This window comes from Strongylocentrotus purpuratus, unplaced genomic scaffold, assembly GCF_000002235.5.
Source record: "Strongylocentrotus purpuratus isolate Spur 01 unplaced genomic scaffold, Spur_5.0 spur5_scaffold_7, whole genome shotgun sequence".
NCBI lineage: Eukaryota > Metazoa > Echinodermata > Echinoidea > Camarodonta > Strongylocentrotidae > Strongylocentrotus > Strongylocentrotus purpuratus.
This window is the reverse complement of record NW_022145613.1, coordinates 35,500,790-35,517,758: the sequence shown is the minus strand read 5'-3', so window position 1 is coordinate 35,517,758 and position 16,969 is coordinate 35,500,790. Positions and strand designations below refer to the sequence as shown.

General features: G+C 38.5%; 1 protein-coding gene across 4 annotated transcripts in view; it reads left to right on the top strand.

Annotated features, from left to right (window-relative positions):
- Positions 1-16,969, top strand: part of LOC105446090 (triple functional domain protein-like) — a 72,029-nt gene that overhangs the window by 42,537 nt on the left and 12,523 nt on the right. For 3 of the 4 annotated variants that reach the window (XM_030974166.1, XM_030974168.1, XM_030974167.1), the window contains exons 4-12: positions 5,664-5,747; positions 6,965-7,132; positions 8,061-8,153; positions 12,225-12,366; positions 13,090-13,231; positions 14,112-14,178; positions 15,070-15,182; positions 15,827-15,896; positions 16,784-16,870. In XM_030974166.1, the coding sequence (XP_030830026.1) occupies positions 5,664-5,747; positions 6,965-7,132; positions 8,061-8,153; positions 12,225-12,366; positions 13,090-13,231; positions 14,112-14,178; positions 15,070-15,182; positions 15,827-15,896; positions 16,784-16,870 (966 nt within the window). The remainder of the gene's footprint in view (positions 1-5,663; positions 5,748-6,964; positions 7,133-8,060; positions 8,154-12,224; positions 12,367-13,089; positions 13,232-14,111; positions 14,179-15,069; positions 15,183-15,826; positions 15,897-16,783; positions 16,871-16,969) is intronic. The other variant, XM_030974169.1, reaches the window with a different exon arrangement.

Here is a 16,969-nt window from a genome sequence, read left to right as displayed (position 1 = left end):
GGGTGACTTTCAGGTTTCAGGCTTTGTTTCTTCTTCCTCAAAGGATGCAAGCCACTCATTTTCTCCCCCTCTTTGTTCAGATATTCTTCGATGAAGTATTGATTGTTTCATCTTTTTCGTTCTGTTTAGTCCAATTGTACAATGTCTCTGTCATTATACCTCTAGAAATCATAAGAAGTGCTCATCATTTAGGTGTAACCTAGCCTACATCTGAAAGTTTGCATTAATCTAAGCTTGAAGGTTCCTCTGAATATGTCTTTATTTCTCTATCATATTGTAGTTTCTTGCCTCATTGTTTCCCTCTGATGCTATCTTCTTTGGTTCTAACATGTCCCTGTCTGAGATGCTGTGCATTGTCTTTCTGTCTTCCGTTTCATCTCTTGCCCTATTGTATTCCTTGTCCTGTCATTGCTATTCTCCCCATCTCTCCCTCCTCCCCTCCCTCCCTCTCTCTCTCTCTCTCTCTCTCTCTCTCTCTCTCTCTCTCTCTCTCTCTTTCACTCTTTACCTCCTGCTTTCCCTCCTGCTTTCCCTCCCCCTCTCTCTCTCTCCCACCCTCCTTATATCCCACTCCTTATCCTATATCCATCCATCCTTCTGTTTCTCTTCCTCCCTCCCCTCCTCCGTCATCACCCTCTCCCCCTTCTCTCCCTCCCCCTTCTCTCCCTCCCCCTTCTCTCCCTCCCCCTTCTCTCCCTCCTCCCCTCTTTCTCTCTCTCTCCCTCACATCCATTATTTATGTTCCTTTATCCCTCCATCCTCCCCTCCCTTCCTCCCTCATCACTTCTCTCTCCCTCACTGCACCATTTAAACCATCCCAGGTAGAAGAAGCCTGCGAGCTCTATTCCGTATACTTTGACATCATTCCCTCTCACGTGATACGTCCTACACTTTACCACCAATGGTATTAGAGACAGGGCAACGTTTCCAAATATAGTTTAGCTTTGTGACGTATTTAGTATTTTTTGACATTTCAACCAAAAAGCATTTGTCCTTGGGGTCTTTCTTGGCTAAATATATACACCCGACACAAAGTTCTCGGATACACTAACTTAAATGAACATGTAGATGTGGTAGATTTTCATCCAAAACAGCTTTTGTTACCCCCACATTTTCTTTTTACTTGTGCCTTGAAGCAATTCACATTGTCATTATATGCCTTGGCTTTGACATGATTGAGAGAGCAGTGTGCATGTATGCTGTAGCGCTTTCTTATACTTTGCTTTAGACCAAATGTCAGGTACTGTTCATGTAAATGACCCCTCCCCCGCCGCCACCCCCCCCCCCCCCTCCCTCGTTCAGCAATATTCAAAATGAAATCTTATTTGGATATAGTAAAGCCTGTATTGAGGTACCTTGTAGTGGTGCATTTGAGCCATTTCTCCAGCTATCAGAGGCTAATGATGTGGGTTTTTTATGCCTCCGCCACCGAAGGTGGTGCCGGAGGCATCATGTTTTCGGGTTGTCCGTCCGTACGTCCGTACGTCCGTACGTCCGTCCGTACGTCCGTCCGTCCGTACGTCCGTCCGTCCGTCCCGTTTGACCGTTATCACAATATCTCAAGAACCATTTAAGATTTAAACTTAAGACTCGGGAATAGTATTTATCACCATAGGAAGACGATCTGATTAGATTTTGGAGTACGTAGGTCAAAGGTCACAGGTCACAGAGGTCAACTTATGAAATTCCTTGTATTGAGTTTGTTAGCGCGATATCTCAAGAACCATTTGAGATTTAAACTTCAAACTTAAGGATAGTATGTATCACCATAGGAAGACGATCTGATTAGATTTTGGAGCACGTATGTCAAAGGTCAAGGGTCACAGAGGTCAACTTATGAAATTCCATACATTGAGATTGTTATGATATCTCAAGAACCACAGGAGATTTAAACTTCAAACTTAGTGATAGTGTGTATCACTATAGGAAAACAATCTGATTAGATTTTGGAGCACGTATGTCAAAGGTCAAGGGTCACAGAGGTCAACTTATGAAATTCCATACATTGAGATTGTTATCATGATATCTCAAGAACCACTGGAGATTTAAACTTCAAACTTAGTGATAGTGTGTATCACTATAGGAAAACAATCTGATTAGATTTTGGAGCACGTAGGTCAAAGGTCAAGGGTCACAGAGGTCAACTTATGAAATTCCATACATTGAGATTGTTATCATGATATCTCAAGAACCATTTGAGATTTAAACTTCAAACTTAAGGATAGTATGTATCACCATAGGAAGACGATCTGATTAGATTTTGGAGCACGTAGGTCAAAGGTCAAGGGTCACAGAGGTCAACTTATGAAATTCTATACATTGAGATCGTTATTGCGATATCTCAAGAACCACTGGAGAATTTTCACTTCAAACTTAATGATAGTATGTATCACCATATCATAATATCTCAAGAACCACTGGAGATTTAAACTTCAAACTTAATGATAGTGTGTATCACCATAGGAAGACAATCTGATTAGATTTTGGAGCACATAGGTCAAAGGTCAAGGGTCACAGAGGTCAACTTATGAAATGCCATACATTGAGATTGTTATCATGATATCTCAAGAACCACTGGAGATTTAAACTCCAAACTTGTTTAAATTGCTCTATGGCGGAGGCATCATTTTCGACTGCGCGCAGTCAAAATTCCATCTAGTTTTTATATATGTTTCAGATATTAGTAAATTTTCTTGTGAATCTGTAAACATTCATAAAACAAAACAAATTGGATAGAAGTAGATACATTTAGTTGGTGTAACTTTTTACTGATTAGCACAACTTTTCAGACACTTTTTGAACAGGTATATTTGTTTAACATGAGTTTGAGGAATACACCCATTGGAATTGAAGCTACATGTATAGCATGGGTAATTTTCACATGTTGATGGTCTTCTGAAATGTGCCAATATTAAAAATGAAAATAAAAAGAAAGGAAGGATAGCATGAAAAGGGGAAGAGATTGATAGGGGGAATGTGAAAGAAAAGGAAAGAGAATGGGGGAAAGAGAGAGGGAAGGGGGAGAGAGAATATTGGTAAAATGATAACAATAAGGAAGAAGTTCAGGTTTCTTTAACCCTTTGAATAGATAGCATTAATTAGTATGCATCTTGATTGCTATAACCCATGCATTGCTATGGAAGGGGTGAGGCTAAGATTTTGAAAAGTATTATAAAACTTGATTAAAATCATTGGTGGAGTAGTGTTAAGCAGGATTTTGTTGAGTGTTAAGAAATACTGATCCACCAGAGACATTATGTGCATCTCATCACCATGTACCCTTCATTCATATTGACGATGCATGTTTCGTACTCATTGACAATATTATTAATATTAAGGCTTAGGGGCTGAAATGTCATCAAATGTCACGCTATGATAATGCAGTTGGCAAACAAAATGATCTGAAAGAAATGTAATTAGAAGAGGAGCTGGGGAAGAGAGTTTCATCAGGGGGAAGTTCCATCTTTGACATTCACGTTGAAATCAGTCTTTGAGAACAGGGATGATTTAGTGATTGACCCATGATCTTTGAAGTATATGGATGAACTACTTCCAGGTTACAGGCTGACATGGTTCTTATTGGGTTGATATTTTCTTCTGAGAGGAAATATGTTGTCTGCTAAGATCAAAATGGTTGTTGACTCCATGTTTAAGGATACGAGTCAACACACTTCTTTATCTCCATGTAGACAGTAATATAAGATGGATTTTAATTTGACTATGAAGGAAATATCAAGATTTAACCTTCATGTCGGTGAATGTTTTGTCTAGTTACCTTCATCGTCATTCAACTGAAAATATTTAGCATGCTTCATACATTGACATTAAACGGTGACAAAAGATTAACCTAAATGAGAGACCTGTAACAAACAAAGAGGATTGATTTTTTTCTCCCCGAAAATGCGGACGTATTTGTTCCATTACAAAGTAATGAATGTGGATTGTCTATCCTCACGATTAAATGGCATTTCATGTAAATGAATTACCCTTGTGACTCTGTAGTAAATGCAACATTACCATCACAGAAGACATAACGTGTCTATGTGCCATATTAAATTAGCTTTAGAAAGCCATGAATTTTGCACATTTAATAGAAGCACAAGATCACATGTCACACTATATTCCAACTGAGCACTATTTAAAATGACCTTTAACATTTTGATTTAGTATTCTTCTTATTCTGTCTGATTTGACAATGTAATTTCATCTGAGAGACGGGGAGAGAGAGGGAGAGAGAGAGGGGGAGAAGCGAAGGAAGAAAGGGAGAAAGAGAAAGAGGAGGACAAGTGAGAAATACACAATGTAACTAATAGGTGTAAAAATTGTCTTCTAGGAGAGTGTTCAAATGCATGTTATACAGTAAATGTACACATTTCAGCTTTCTGAATGTCAAAGCTTACACCAAGTTACAGGAAAGCTTGATGTGTGTGTGTGTACAAAGGGCATCCCTATCTTCCGATGAAATACTGCTCTCCCCCCCCCCCCCCTCTCTCTCTCTCTCTCTCTTCTCTGTTTCCTCCCCCATTGCCCCCATCTTCATGCACCTACATTCCCCCTCTCCAATTCTCTCTCTCTCTCTCTCTCCTTTTGCAAATTATAATTTCACCTCTTTCATTCTCTCTCTCTCTCTCTCTCTCTCTCTCTCTCTTTCTCTCTCTTTCTCTCTCTTTCTCTCTCTCTGGATATCTGTCCTTTTCCAAAGTACAATTATACCTCCTTCACTTTTCTCTACATCATGATGATAATACTGCTGATATATTCTGCATAATTTTCAGACAGAAGTAGGTTATCAGGATGAATATTTATGCAAACATAACATGATACGAATGGTACATGTAGGTAGGTTGAAGCACAGTATATAGATAAAGATTGCATTGATTCATTCTACAAGTTTATACAGCTGCTCATTAATTACACATCCAGTTGCATGTTAGTAGTGAAAACCTATGAAGACATAAGATGATGCCTATACTATCGGTATGATTTAGTTTTAGTGTTTGATAAATCTGTACATTCAATCATTCATATTTATAAAAAATATTTTAAAATGTCAATACAGTATTTCAAGAATCTGGGCCTATGATTTAGGCAAAATTGGAGGCATTTATTGACTATTACAAGTTCATAAGTTTATCTGTTGAATGCTATGTTCATATTAAAAGGGCTGTGGTTGTAGCTGTGTCTGGGCAACTGTTCCTGTAGTATGCGTATTTGCACTCTCCATATTCAATTTCCCATAAGACTGGTGTGATCACTAATTTACAATGTGAATAGAACTATAATTTATCATGTGTAGGCAACATTAATCAAAATAAAGATATGATACTTTAGTGAATTTGCTAAACTATTTCATGTAATTGATCTGTGTACATGTATATTTGTTGTACATATGCACAGTTTGATCATAGGCCTGTAAGGAGTGAGTCACATATCAACAATAACTATAAAAATAAAAGTTTGTGTATTTAGAAAATATACATAATCAAGAAAATTGGTGCTAATAGCTCATTAGCATAAATTGACATGCGCCATACATTTTCTATGTTAACCAATTCTATTGTGATGTGTAACTGTTCTGGGAATCTTGGGAGTCTGTGAGGAAAATATTTGATACCTTGTATATATATAGCTAAAAAATTGAATTTTGATCATTTTAATTGCAGGAGCCATTCATTGAAGAAGCAGCAAGTCAGCAGGAAGGAGGAGCAAGAGAAGAGCTTGCTGGGATTGATAACGTAGTTCATGAGGTGAGATACCGTATACAGCTATTTAGAGGAAGATGATGTCAGGGATATTGGCTATGGATTTTTTATGATGACGATCGCTATTGTGACACTGATAATCATTATAATAATAAAAAAATATGGCGATTTTAATGAAAAGGATGTCTGTGAAAGCTGTGGTGATGATGACCATAGGATTGGCAAAGGGTGTATTTATGGTAATCATTATGGACATGACAATGATGATGGTGGTGATGATGATGATGATGATAATAATGGTGGTGATGGTGATGGTGATGATGATGACGATGATAATAATAATGGAGGTGATGGTGATGATGATGATGATGATGATGATGATGATGATGATGATAATGGTGGTGATGGTGATGATGATGGTGATGATGATGATGATGATCCAAAGAAATCTCTGACAAACAGAAAGAACAAAAAATGTAACTTCTTGTCTGGTGATATAGCCCTCTGTAGAATATTTCCTTTGATTATTAGATACAAAAGAACAAAACTTAAAGCAATTTTATTTTATAGACCTCTGTCATTAATCTTAAAAGGTTGAGTCCAGTGCCTGTGATGAAATGCTGTCATTTTCCTTGACTCTCAAGGCTAACTTTGATCTTTAAGCCCATATGTCCTGTGTATTAAAGACATCCGACTTAAATCCAAATATTTTTCCATAGCATATCAGGAGCTTCAGTTTACAGAATGAAAGAAAATAGGATGTGGATTATGAGCGATTTAGCATGGATTTCATGAGTCCTTGCTCACATACCTTGACTAAATCCTAATATTTTATCTGTTGAGAACCAGAAGGGAATTTACTCTGTGTTAAATGACGCATGTCAAAGGTCATCTGGCTCTCACCTGACAATCTATGAAGTAGATTTTAAAGGAACATCAGGAAATGTGCGAGGAAAGGGTGATGACAAATCGTCCCATCCATTTTAATTTAGATTGTGATGAATAGTGAAGAGTAGATGAATACATATTATGATTATTTTTTGATGTCATCAAATTGTGATGATACTGATTATGTGCACCTAAATTGAGAATCCTACTTTGCGTAGTAATATTTGTTGAGGGAGGGGGGGGGGGGGTATACCTTGTCATTTTGCATGAAGTGATTGTTCAATTCAAATATGTTAAGTGCAATATTTAATGTTTACCTTTCTTGTTCAGAGATAATCATGTTCAAATTGTTTTTCGTTCCATATATCATGTAGGCTAGTGGAGAGACCGTCGACCTGAAGCCCGCAGTGCGTGTGTCCGACCTTCCTATTGACGAAGAAGAGGGGGAGGCAGAGGCAGTGCCCCTTCCCCCACCAATGGAGCTCCAAAATCATTCATCTCTGATTGGACCCCCTTCTGGTGCAGCCCATGACAAGAGAGAGGTAAGGAATGCCTATATTCTTCCACCACCACCCCCTACCCCCAATCTTACCCCCTCCCCTTCTACATGTACCTACTCCCATTGAAAACTGGGACCCTGAAAATGTTTGTTGTGATGCAAGTTGAAGTCGGTCAGAGCCGGGGTTTTGTAGCCAATCATGATGCAACACATTGGATTAGATTTGCTTACCCATGATGTATTGACGATTGATTCCAACTTTAAAGGTACCCTACATCCTATGGGGATGGGGGCCCTCAAGTCATATTCTGCATATTATGAATAGTTATGAGGATATCTTTAAATTTGGATAAACTTTTTTTTTTTTTTTTTAAATAATTTTTGGTCACCTAATGGCAATTTAAAGAGAAGGTTGAGTTCTGGGAAGAGGTGAAAAATAATTTGTGAGCATTACTCATTCTTATTATGCAAGTGTGGAAGAACATCAGTTAAGACATGTTCCCTCAAAAGCTTGGCTCTTCAAATGCCTTCATATTCTAAATATGCATGTAACATCGTAAAAATCGGGGGCCGGCTTTTTACGCCACGTGTTCGTGTAGTCCCATATACATCTTTCTGTGCAAGTGTTTGTAACTTTACCAAGACTTGGCCACATTTCTTATCATCTTGATGATTCCAGAACCTTGCAATACAAACACATTCTTATATGCTAGATGATCAACTTTTTCTGGTCGGTTCCACACCGTTTCTTTCACAATGCAATCGCATGACCAGAACTCAACTTCATCTTTAACCTCTGTGTTGAAACTATATTATATAACTCCTCTCAACATGATCCATTATAGTCATTCTATCCGCTCTAAACATAGGTGTAAGCAAATTATAGCGCCAAGTTTACTTTTTATCACTCGTTTAATTCATCCTGTTTGTGTCCTCTTTCCTCACGGTGTTACGCTTCCTCGTGGTAACAGTCCCTTCTTTCCACTCTGGAGCCAGTCGCTAATATCACTGGCTCGGGCAGAGAGTTGGCTTCTGAAGGAGATAACAAAACACCACATAAAATGGTACGTGTGGGACCACACTTTGCATCCATACATGTGCAAAATGAAAGAAAAAGAAACATCATATCGCTATGCCATTGTATGGTGTCAATATATAAAGTCTGGCATTGATTTTTGTATGATTAATGTGGCATGCTGCATGGTAAATGTTGACCAAAAAAATAGTATAAAAAAAAAGATCTAAGATAATTCAGAGTTGTAGAGTTCAGCAAAGCCATTTGTTATCCATTTATTTCTATTGTTTATAAGAAGTCAACCTTACAAACAGTGTTGTACTATTGTTAGCATGGCTTTATAATGTCATAGGTATTAATCTAAAGAATATTCTCTATCAATACATATGTATATTTATGCAAGTATATTCATGAAATATACATCTGACATCTGTATGCTCCCATGTCTCATTGGATGTTCTCAAAGGTCTTGGAATTTTTCTTCTTCTTGAGTCTGTGAATCGTTCTGTCTCCAAGTACTTGTTGCTCTATATTGCATGTGAAATGTATTGAAACGTCCATTTTATCGATATTTGTGACAATGATTAAAGGAGTAAAAGACAACATAATTTTGAACTAGTTGGTTATGTATAGTAACCAGTAATCATAATCTATTTATGTTGTACTGGTCAAATAGCAGGGTTCAATGTCCATGGATTTGTGTTTATGGTTTCATTTTATAAACTTATCTCTTGAGTACCAAGTGAAAAAGACGATTTTAAAAACTAAAAAGAAATGTACCCATTGTTTTTGTCTCGCCTGCGTAGCAAAAAGCGAGACATAGGCGCCGCTTTTCCGGTGACGGCGGCGGCGACGGCGGCGGCGACGGCGACGGCGACGGCGTCAACATCAAAAACTTAACCTAAGGTTAAGTTTTTGAATTTTTGGTATAATTTTTAAAGTATAAGTTCTTAGTCAATGAAACTTTGACTATAGGGTAATCAAGTATCCCCAATCATGTGAGTAGAATTTCAGATCACAAAGTCAAGGTCAAAGGTCATTTCAGGTCAACAGACTTGGACTATGTTGTAGCATCATCATCGAAAACTTAACCTAAGGTTAAGTTTTTGAATTTTTGATATAATTTTGAAAGTATAAGTTCTTAGTCAATGAAACTTGGACTATAGGGTTATCAAGTCTCCCCAATCATGTGAGTAGAATTTCAGGTCACTAAGTTAAGGTCAAAGGCCATTTAAGGTCAACAAACTTAGACTTTGTTGTGGCATCAACATTAAGATTTTCAAAATGCTTCTTCTTCGTTATTTTTCAACCGATTTTGATTCTGATTGTTTCATATGATAGGGCTAGGAGGGGATTTAAAATTTCTACACAGAATCGTGAAATTCATTATCTATGCTAATTTATGCAAATTTATTCGAAATCACAAAAAAGGCTTCTTCTCCTTCATTTCTCGACCGATTTTGATTTGGTTTGCTTTATATCGTAGAGCTAACTTTGGTACACTAAACTTTTACACAGAATTTTGAAATTGTTCTCCATTAATTAATTATGGTAATTTATGCAAATTTATTCCAAAAATAACAAAAATTGCTTCTTTTCCCTCATTTCTTGACCGATTTTGCCTTATCTGGTAGAGCTAAATTTGGAACAATAAACTTCTACACAGAATTGTGAGATTTTGCTCCATTGATTATTTATGGTACTTTATGCAAATGAAATGAAATTATGTCCCTTCCAAGGCATCAAATTTCTATTTTTTGACCAGTTCAAAAGTGTACCACATAAAATTTACGATATTTGTTGTTGTGAGATGCAGATGAGCGCTACGTCATTGACGTTCTGGTTTATCATAATGAATTGCGTTATGCAGGCGAGACCGCCGAGAGCGTTTCCCTTGTTAAGTGATTCAAATATATCATGTATATATTACATGCTCTTCTTTCTTTTCTCTGTAAATCTTCCCTTCTCTGGCATAATTTGATGACTTTGAGGAAAATTAATACAGGCCTAATGGAATTTTAAGAAACCTAGCTTAAATTTAAACTACAAATTGAGAGCTTTAAAATGGTCTAGTGTTCCTGTATATTGAATGAGAACCAAGTGAACATGCAGAGGAATTTTGGCCCCCTCTGGAGCATTCAGCCTTTACTAATACTTGCTTAGTTTTCAAGAGTTCAGAAAGGGTTGAAATATTCCTTTAATATTCCTTTAATTCTAAGAAGTGAACGTATCCATCCTCTAGCACTGCCTCTCGTTGCATTTGTCTTAAAGACCCCAGTTGGAATTCCAGCATTCCAGGCATACACGCATGTGTCATTATGCCATTCCAAGCAGTACAAAAAGGTCCTCTACCCTAGTTGAACCAGGATCATATTTATATCAAGGGGGTTAGGAGGGGTTAGGAGGGGGTCATACACCCCATCTCCTTCCAAAGTATCTCTAACATCAAAGGGTTATGAGTTAGCTCAGCAAAATGTGCAGGCATGAAAAAGAAGCATCGCCCGGAACGCAAACTGCATAATTGTTATCAAATCATAATTTTACCACACAAAGGTGGCCTAGTGCAATAATTAGTTAGAAGTGATAGGCAATATTAACATGACATCTACTATCATGGCCCATTTTGCTGACTTTCATAACTCATGAAACCATCATATCCTACTCTAGATTACTCTTAACATTTTAATCACTTCGGTTCAAGGAATAGACATTGTCTTCGAGGTTGATTTTTTCAAATGGCATGTTCATGTCAAGGATAAGGATTCACACTAGATAGGAATGTATAGGTTAAGGTTAGAAAAAGTGTCGGGTCAAGGGTCGATGCTCGGAGTTCCATCATGTGAGAGAATACTCCAAAGCGATTGTTGCTGGCGTAGGTGCTGCACAGTACTTTCTTTACAAGCATATATTGGATTTATCCAGCCAACTCTTAATTCTTCTATATTTTCTGGAAGGTAAAAAGAAGCATATTTGCTTGAAGGACAGTAGAGATTGCAATGAATTTGTTAGTGCAATCTCAAGTAATTCGAAGTTCCAATTTCACCATTAATAATTTTATGAGTTTGGTTTACCCACGCCCCTTCGATCTTCCCTGCCCCTGAAACTGCCAGTAGAGAAATCATGTACACCATACATGTGACATGTCTAGTTTGTTTCTATGTTTGTCATCATGTCTCTCCCTTTGTTGTTGCTCATGTGACAAATTATAGTCGATGTCATCACAATATGTCAAGCCTCTCTTTGAATGTTTGAGAGATAACAATGATGTGGGTTAGAGGGTAGTCGGTGCTCATATGTCTTCTTGATGAGATGGGGTCATGAGATTTCTTTGGGGTGTTTTTTTCTCCTCCTCCTTTTCCTCTTCCATCTTCTTCTCCTCCTCCTTTTCCTCTTCCATCTTCTTCTTCTCCTCATTTTCCTCTTCCATCATCGTCTTCCTCTTCCATCATCGTCTTCTTCTTCTTCTTCTTCTTCTTCTTCTTCTTTTCCTCCTCCTCCTCCTCCTCCTCCTCCTCCTCCTTCTTCTTCATCTCCGTCTCCTTCTTCTTCTTCTTCTTCTTCTTCTTTTCCTCCTCCTCCTCCTCCTCCTCCTCCTCCTCCTCCTTCTTCTTCGTCTCCGTATCCTTCTTCTTCTTCTTCTTCTTTTCCTCCTCCTCCTCCTCCTCCTCCTCCTCCTTCTTCTTCGTCTCCGTCTTCTTCTTCTTCTTCTTCTTCTTCTTCTTCTTCTTCTTCTTCTTCTTCTTCTTCTTCTTCTTCTTCTTCTTCTTCTTCTTCTTCTTCTTCTTCTTCTTTTTCTTCTTCTTTCCCTCACTTCTCCCCTTTCACCTCTGCTTCTTTCTCACCCTTGTACTCATCCAGTCTTCGATAGAATTTTTGCTTTGAAGATTCTCTATGCTGTTGCACATATAATGTGTATTCCCTTGTACATTGTATTGTTACATATAATTTAACTTCATTGTTTATCGCCTGACCATGAATTTGTCATATATACCGGTACTTGTATGATTAATTACAATTATAATTAATTTTTATTTTTGTTTGATGTTCTTCCGCAAACATTTAGATTAATTTGATGACTGCATTTACTAATAAAGCATAATTATTCATTTCTTCCTCACAGGAGGGTGAGAAGGAAACAGAAAAGGGTGGTGAAGAATGTGGTGATGGGAAGACAGATGAGGAAGGGGTTACCATGACAACAGGCCAACCTGCTACAATCAAAGAAGAAGATGAGAACGAGGTGGAGAATTCAGAGAATCCAGGTAAGATAGATAGAGAAATGAACGAACGATTGAAGAATGAATGAGTACAGGAGGGAGAGGTGTTGGGTTTAGTAGGACAGAGAGTCTAGCAAAGGGATGTGATAAATGAATGTGAAGAGAAACAAATCACTTTTATTATGGTATACAATGTATGGCACTTTACTGCCAGTACAAGCATCAATCACAATATTAAATGACCACTTAAAGCCCACAAATTGTAAGAAGAATAATAATTCACATTTGCCAATCTGAAACCACTGGCTCCATATCAATTAACCAAACCATGATACACCACCCCCCCCCCCCCCCAGTCATTCAGACATGGAGATAGTTGACAATGTGGGGTCCATAGACATACAAAATGACAGATGGGTGTGAATATTTGAATTATACTGGTATGCACATGTGTACTTTAAACTTGATATTATCTGAAGTAGAGTTTATCAAACAATAAATTACATGTAATTGATCTTTAATTAGTCAACTGCATATTACTCACATGTATATGTTTACACATGAATTTTCAATGTTATATCTACAGTTTTCACCAATAATATTATGAAAGTGTACTTTCCCCCACCCCACCCCATGTTTATGACCCTCCCCCCCCCCCTCTTTCTCGCTCTATCTATCTGTATCCCTGTATCTTTTTCTTTTTTCCCTCGCCTCGCTTCTCATCCTCATTTCTCTATTTCTTTCTCTTTCTCTGTATCTCTTGATTAGAAGGAGATGGTGCACAAGAAGAAGAGACGCCAGCAGAACCAGAACCGATACCAGAGCCTGAACCAGAACCTGAACCAGAACCAGAGCTTACAGATGAGGAGAGAGCACAAAAGAAGAAAGATGAAGCCCTGTACAAACTATCGTAAGTTGATCTTGAGGCAGGCAGGCGGGCAGGGAAGGAGGCAGGCAGGGAGGGAGGCAGGCAGGGATGGAGACAGGCAGGCAGGGAGGGAGGCAGGCAGGCAGGCAGGCAGGGAGGGAGGCAGGCAGGGAGGGAGGGAGGCAGGGAGGCAGGGAAGGAGGGAGGCAGGGATGGAGGCAGGCAGGGAGGGAGGGAGCAGGCAGGCAGGGAAGGAGGGAGGCAGGGAAGGAGGGAGACAGGCAGGGATGGAGGCAGGCAGGGAGGGAGGGAGGCAGGTAGGGATGGAGGCAGGCAGGGAGGCAGGCAGGCAGGCAGGGATGGAGGCAAGCAGGGAGGGAGGCAGGCAGGCAGGGAAGGAGGGAGGTAGGCAGGAAGGAAGGGTGAGACGAAAGTAAGAGACGGAGGCAAGGAAAAGGAAAACAATTCACATCAAATACTGATGATGATAGTAATATATGAGCTTTGTAATGCATCATCAAATAAGGAAGAGTCGGATTATGATGGGTAACTAGGTAATGAAAGAGAGAGAGAGAGAGAGAGCAAGCGTCATACCAAAAGATGTTAAAAGACTGGAGTTGCTGCTACCTTGTTTGGAGTCAACAATAAGGGGATAGAGCAAATTCGATCTAGCGCTGCTCAGTGGCTGCCAGGCTCACGATCAATTGGGGAAAAAAAAAATCTATTTTCTGTTTAATAAAATTTGGAGTGGGCTAAAAGATTATTATTATTATTATTATTATTATTATTATAAAATTGACAGAGTGAGAGAGAGAGGAGGCGGGTGGGGGCTGGTATAGAGTCAATAAAGTTTGAATGAACTGATGTATGTAGATTTACACATGACATTAAAATTAAAACTTTTTTTTTTCTTTTCAAACAGATTTGTGCTAGAAGAGATGGTGGTGACAGAATCAGACTATGTAGCAGATCTAGCTAAAGTAGTCATTGTAAGTATATTATCTCATCTGTTCAGAGCCAGAAGGATGTTAACTAGGTGTTAAACTATATGACTTCATAGCAAAGCTTTATGTCTTGACGACATTCTGAGGTGGGGGGGGGGGGGAGACGTGGTGACGAAGAAGCAAAAGGAATGTCACAGCCATCAATACTCCCTCTTGAACCTTTCTTTGAATTGTGCTCCAGAAGCGGTTGGTGCACAGGCAGTGTCTACCCTGGAACAAACACTGTACCTAACTCTGACCCTAACCCTAACCCCTAACCCTAACCCTGTTTCTAAACCTAAGCAACTGGAACCCTTACTTCTACCCTATATCTTCGACCAAATGAAACCTGGGGGTGTTTCACAAAGACTAAGACTAAGTCGGACTTAACTATGGTAGGCTGCTCATGCTACTGTTTGCTCTCACCATTTACTGGCATTTGCCTCTCAAGAGACATACAAATCATGGTCACAAATTACGGTTTTTTGATAATCCATTATTATTGAAGAAAAACGTATTATCTAAAGATCATAATTGAAAGACCAAAGGTGAGAGCAACTAGTGGCATGAATGGCCTTCCATAGTTAAGTCCAACTTAAAGTCAATCTTAGTCTTTGTGAAACATCCCGCAGGAGCTTTATTATCTTTAATCACCTTCTTGTGTTATAACGCTAGACAATAGTTCTTTGTTTTTGCGTATAATTCTGTTCTTTCTCTAAAATTTACATGTGCTGAATACACCATTAGTAAGAATTAAGGCCATCAATGTACAATCATTGTGTATCTATTAATTATTATTGCGAGAGGAGCTAACAGTAAAGCAGCTATTAAATCCTTTTTCTCTTCAAATCTCTCTTTCACATCAAAAATGTTCTCCTCTGTGTTTGATGATTGCAGGGTTACAGAGAAGACATGAAGAAAGAAGAAACAGAACTGCCATCAGAAATGGAGTCTGGGAAAGTGAAGATTGTCTTCGGCAACATCCATCAAATCTATGAATGGCATAGAGAGTGAGTATAATGTCTAGCTCAAGATGAGCTTTAAAGGGGGTGCAGCATGACAAAACTATGTGTCTTTCCCGTGGCATGACTCGGGGCAATCGGGTATAATACAACTACGGACGACGAGACCGCGGTATTCAAGTGCATGCATCATACGCGAAATCGAAGCGTGAGGAAAACTTCAGTCTGTTTCGCGAACACTAGCGCGCACTGACCGTTAATCAAGTCCATTCATTTAGGTGCAGTTGTCCAAAAGAAGTCGTAGATGGCGTTTACCGGTATTTGCCATGCTACACCCCTTTGATACAGAGATCATGACCTTAACATGTTTTGTGATAGCATCTACATGCAGGAAAAAGAAATGTTGGTAAAATTGTAAGATTTTTAATGCTGAAGAGGTCCAGACAATTTCAATAAATTTTGTTGTAAGGCTAAGTATTCTTGCAAAAGATATAAATTGAATGTTATTCAAGACTGTTAAGATTTGCTTTAAAGTAGAGGTAACCTGTGCAGAAAATGACCTGAGCACTGTAATAATCTTTTCATTTTTTTTATCATGAGATACTGTACATGCTATTCAGGGGTTAGTTCAATTGATCTTGAAGCAATTGATGTCTTTGTTTTAATCAATGTCTGTACTTTTTATTCCTTAGCACATTCTCCAAGGAGATTGCCAAAGTCAAAGAGGAACCTGAGAAGCTCGGTCCACTCTTCAAACGCTATGTAAGTATCCTCTTCCTGTGTTTCATATCTTCTTCTATTCTCACAGAGAAGAAACGAATAGAGGCGAACAACAGGCAGACATCACATTCATTTTACCCATCGCGTACTGGAACCAGGGGAGTATCAAGGGACTTACAAATCATGGTCACAAATCTACAGACTTTACATTTTTCGATAGTTCATTATCAAAGGGGAAATATTATCTAAAGATCATAATGGTGAGAGCAACCAGTGGCATCAATGGCTTGCCATAGTTAATTCTAACTTAAAGTTTATCTTAGTCTTTGTGAAACACTCCCTAGGTTGCTCCTGTATTATAAACGCATGGGTTTGAGAGAAGTCAGTAGTCCCACTGGTTCATTTTCAGGTAGGGAGAGATATGACCAGTAGGAATCAATGATTATTTTAAGCTATTTCTACCTGCATGTGTAAAAAAAAGAAAAAAAGAAGCAAATTGAGGAAGCCAAATCGACCATGACATATTATGTGAATATCTTTTTAAAAATTAGATTACAATGTGAATTATCAATTTTAAGTTTACCCTATCGTTAAAACCGATATGCAGTCAATAAATGTTACAAAACAGAAACAGATCTTAAGGACTACACACACACGCACACTCAAGAAAGAAATATTACCTAAAGTCCTTTTCAGGACTCCTTGATCCTCCCCCTCTCTCACATGGTGCAACCGTAAGCCTACTGTATAAACAGATTCAGGTATGTATGAGTTTATTAGTGAAAACAAAGAGCAAAAAATTCTTTCATTTTAAGAATATTGTATCTTCTAATAGATGTTTGTTCTTTACATGTAAGAAGAGACTTCAAACAGGAGATAATTGGCTTTCCCTTATTTTAACCATGACTGTGATTTCTTATTGGTTACAGGAGCGGAGATTACGTATGTACGTGGTGTACTGTCAGAACAAACCCAAATCCGAGTTCATCGTCAACGAGTTTGAGACATTCTTTGAGGTTAGTCTTTGGTTTGTTTTCCGTATTGTATTAATTTGTAGTTAAATTTACATTGTTGTATGGATACTTATATGGCCCTTTCATCCCTTTTCCTATCAT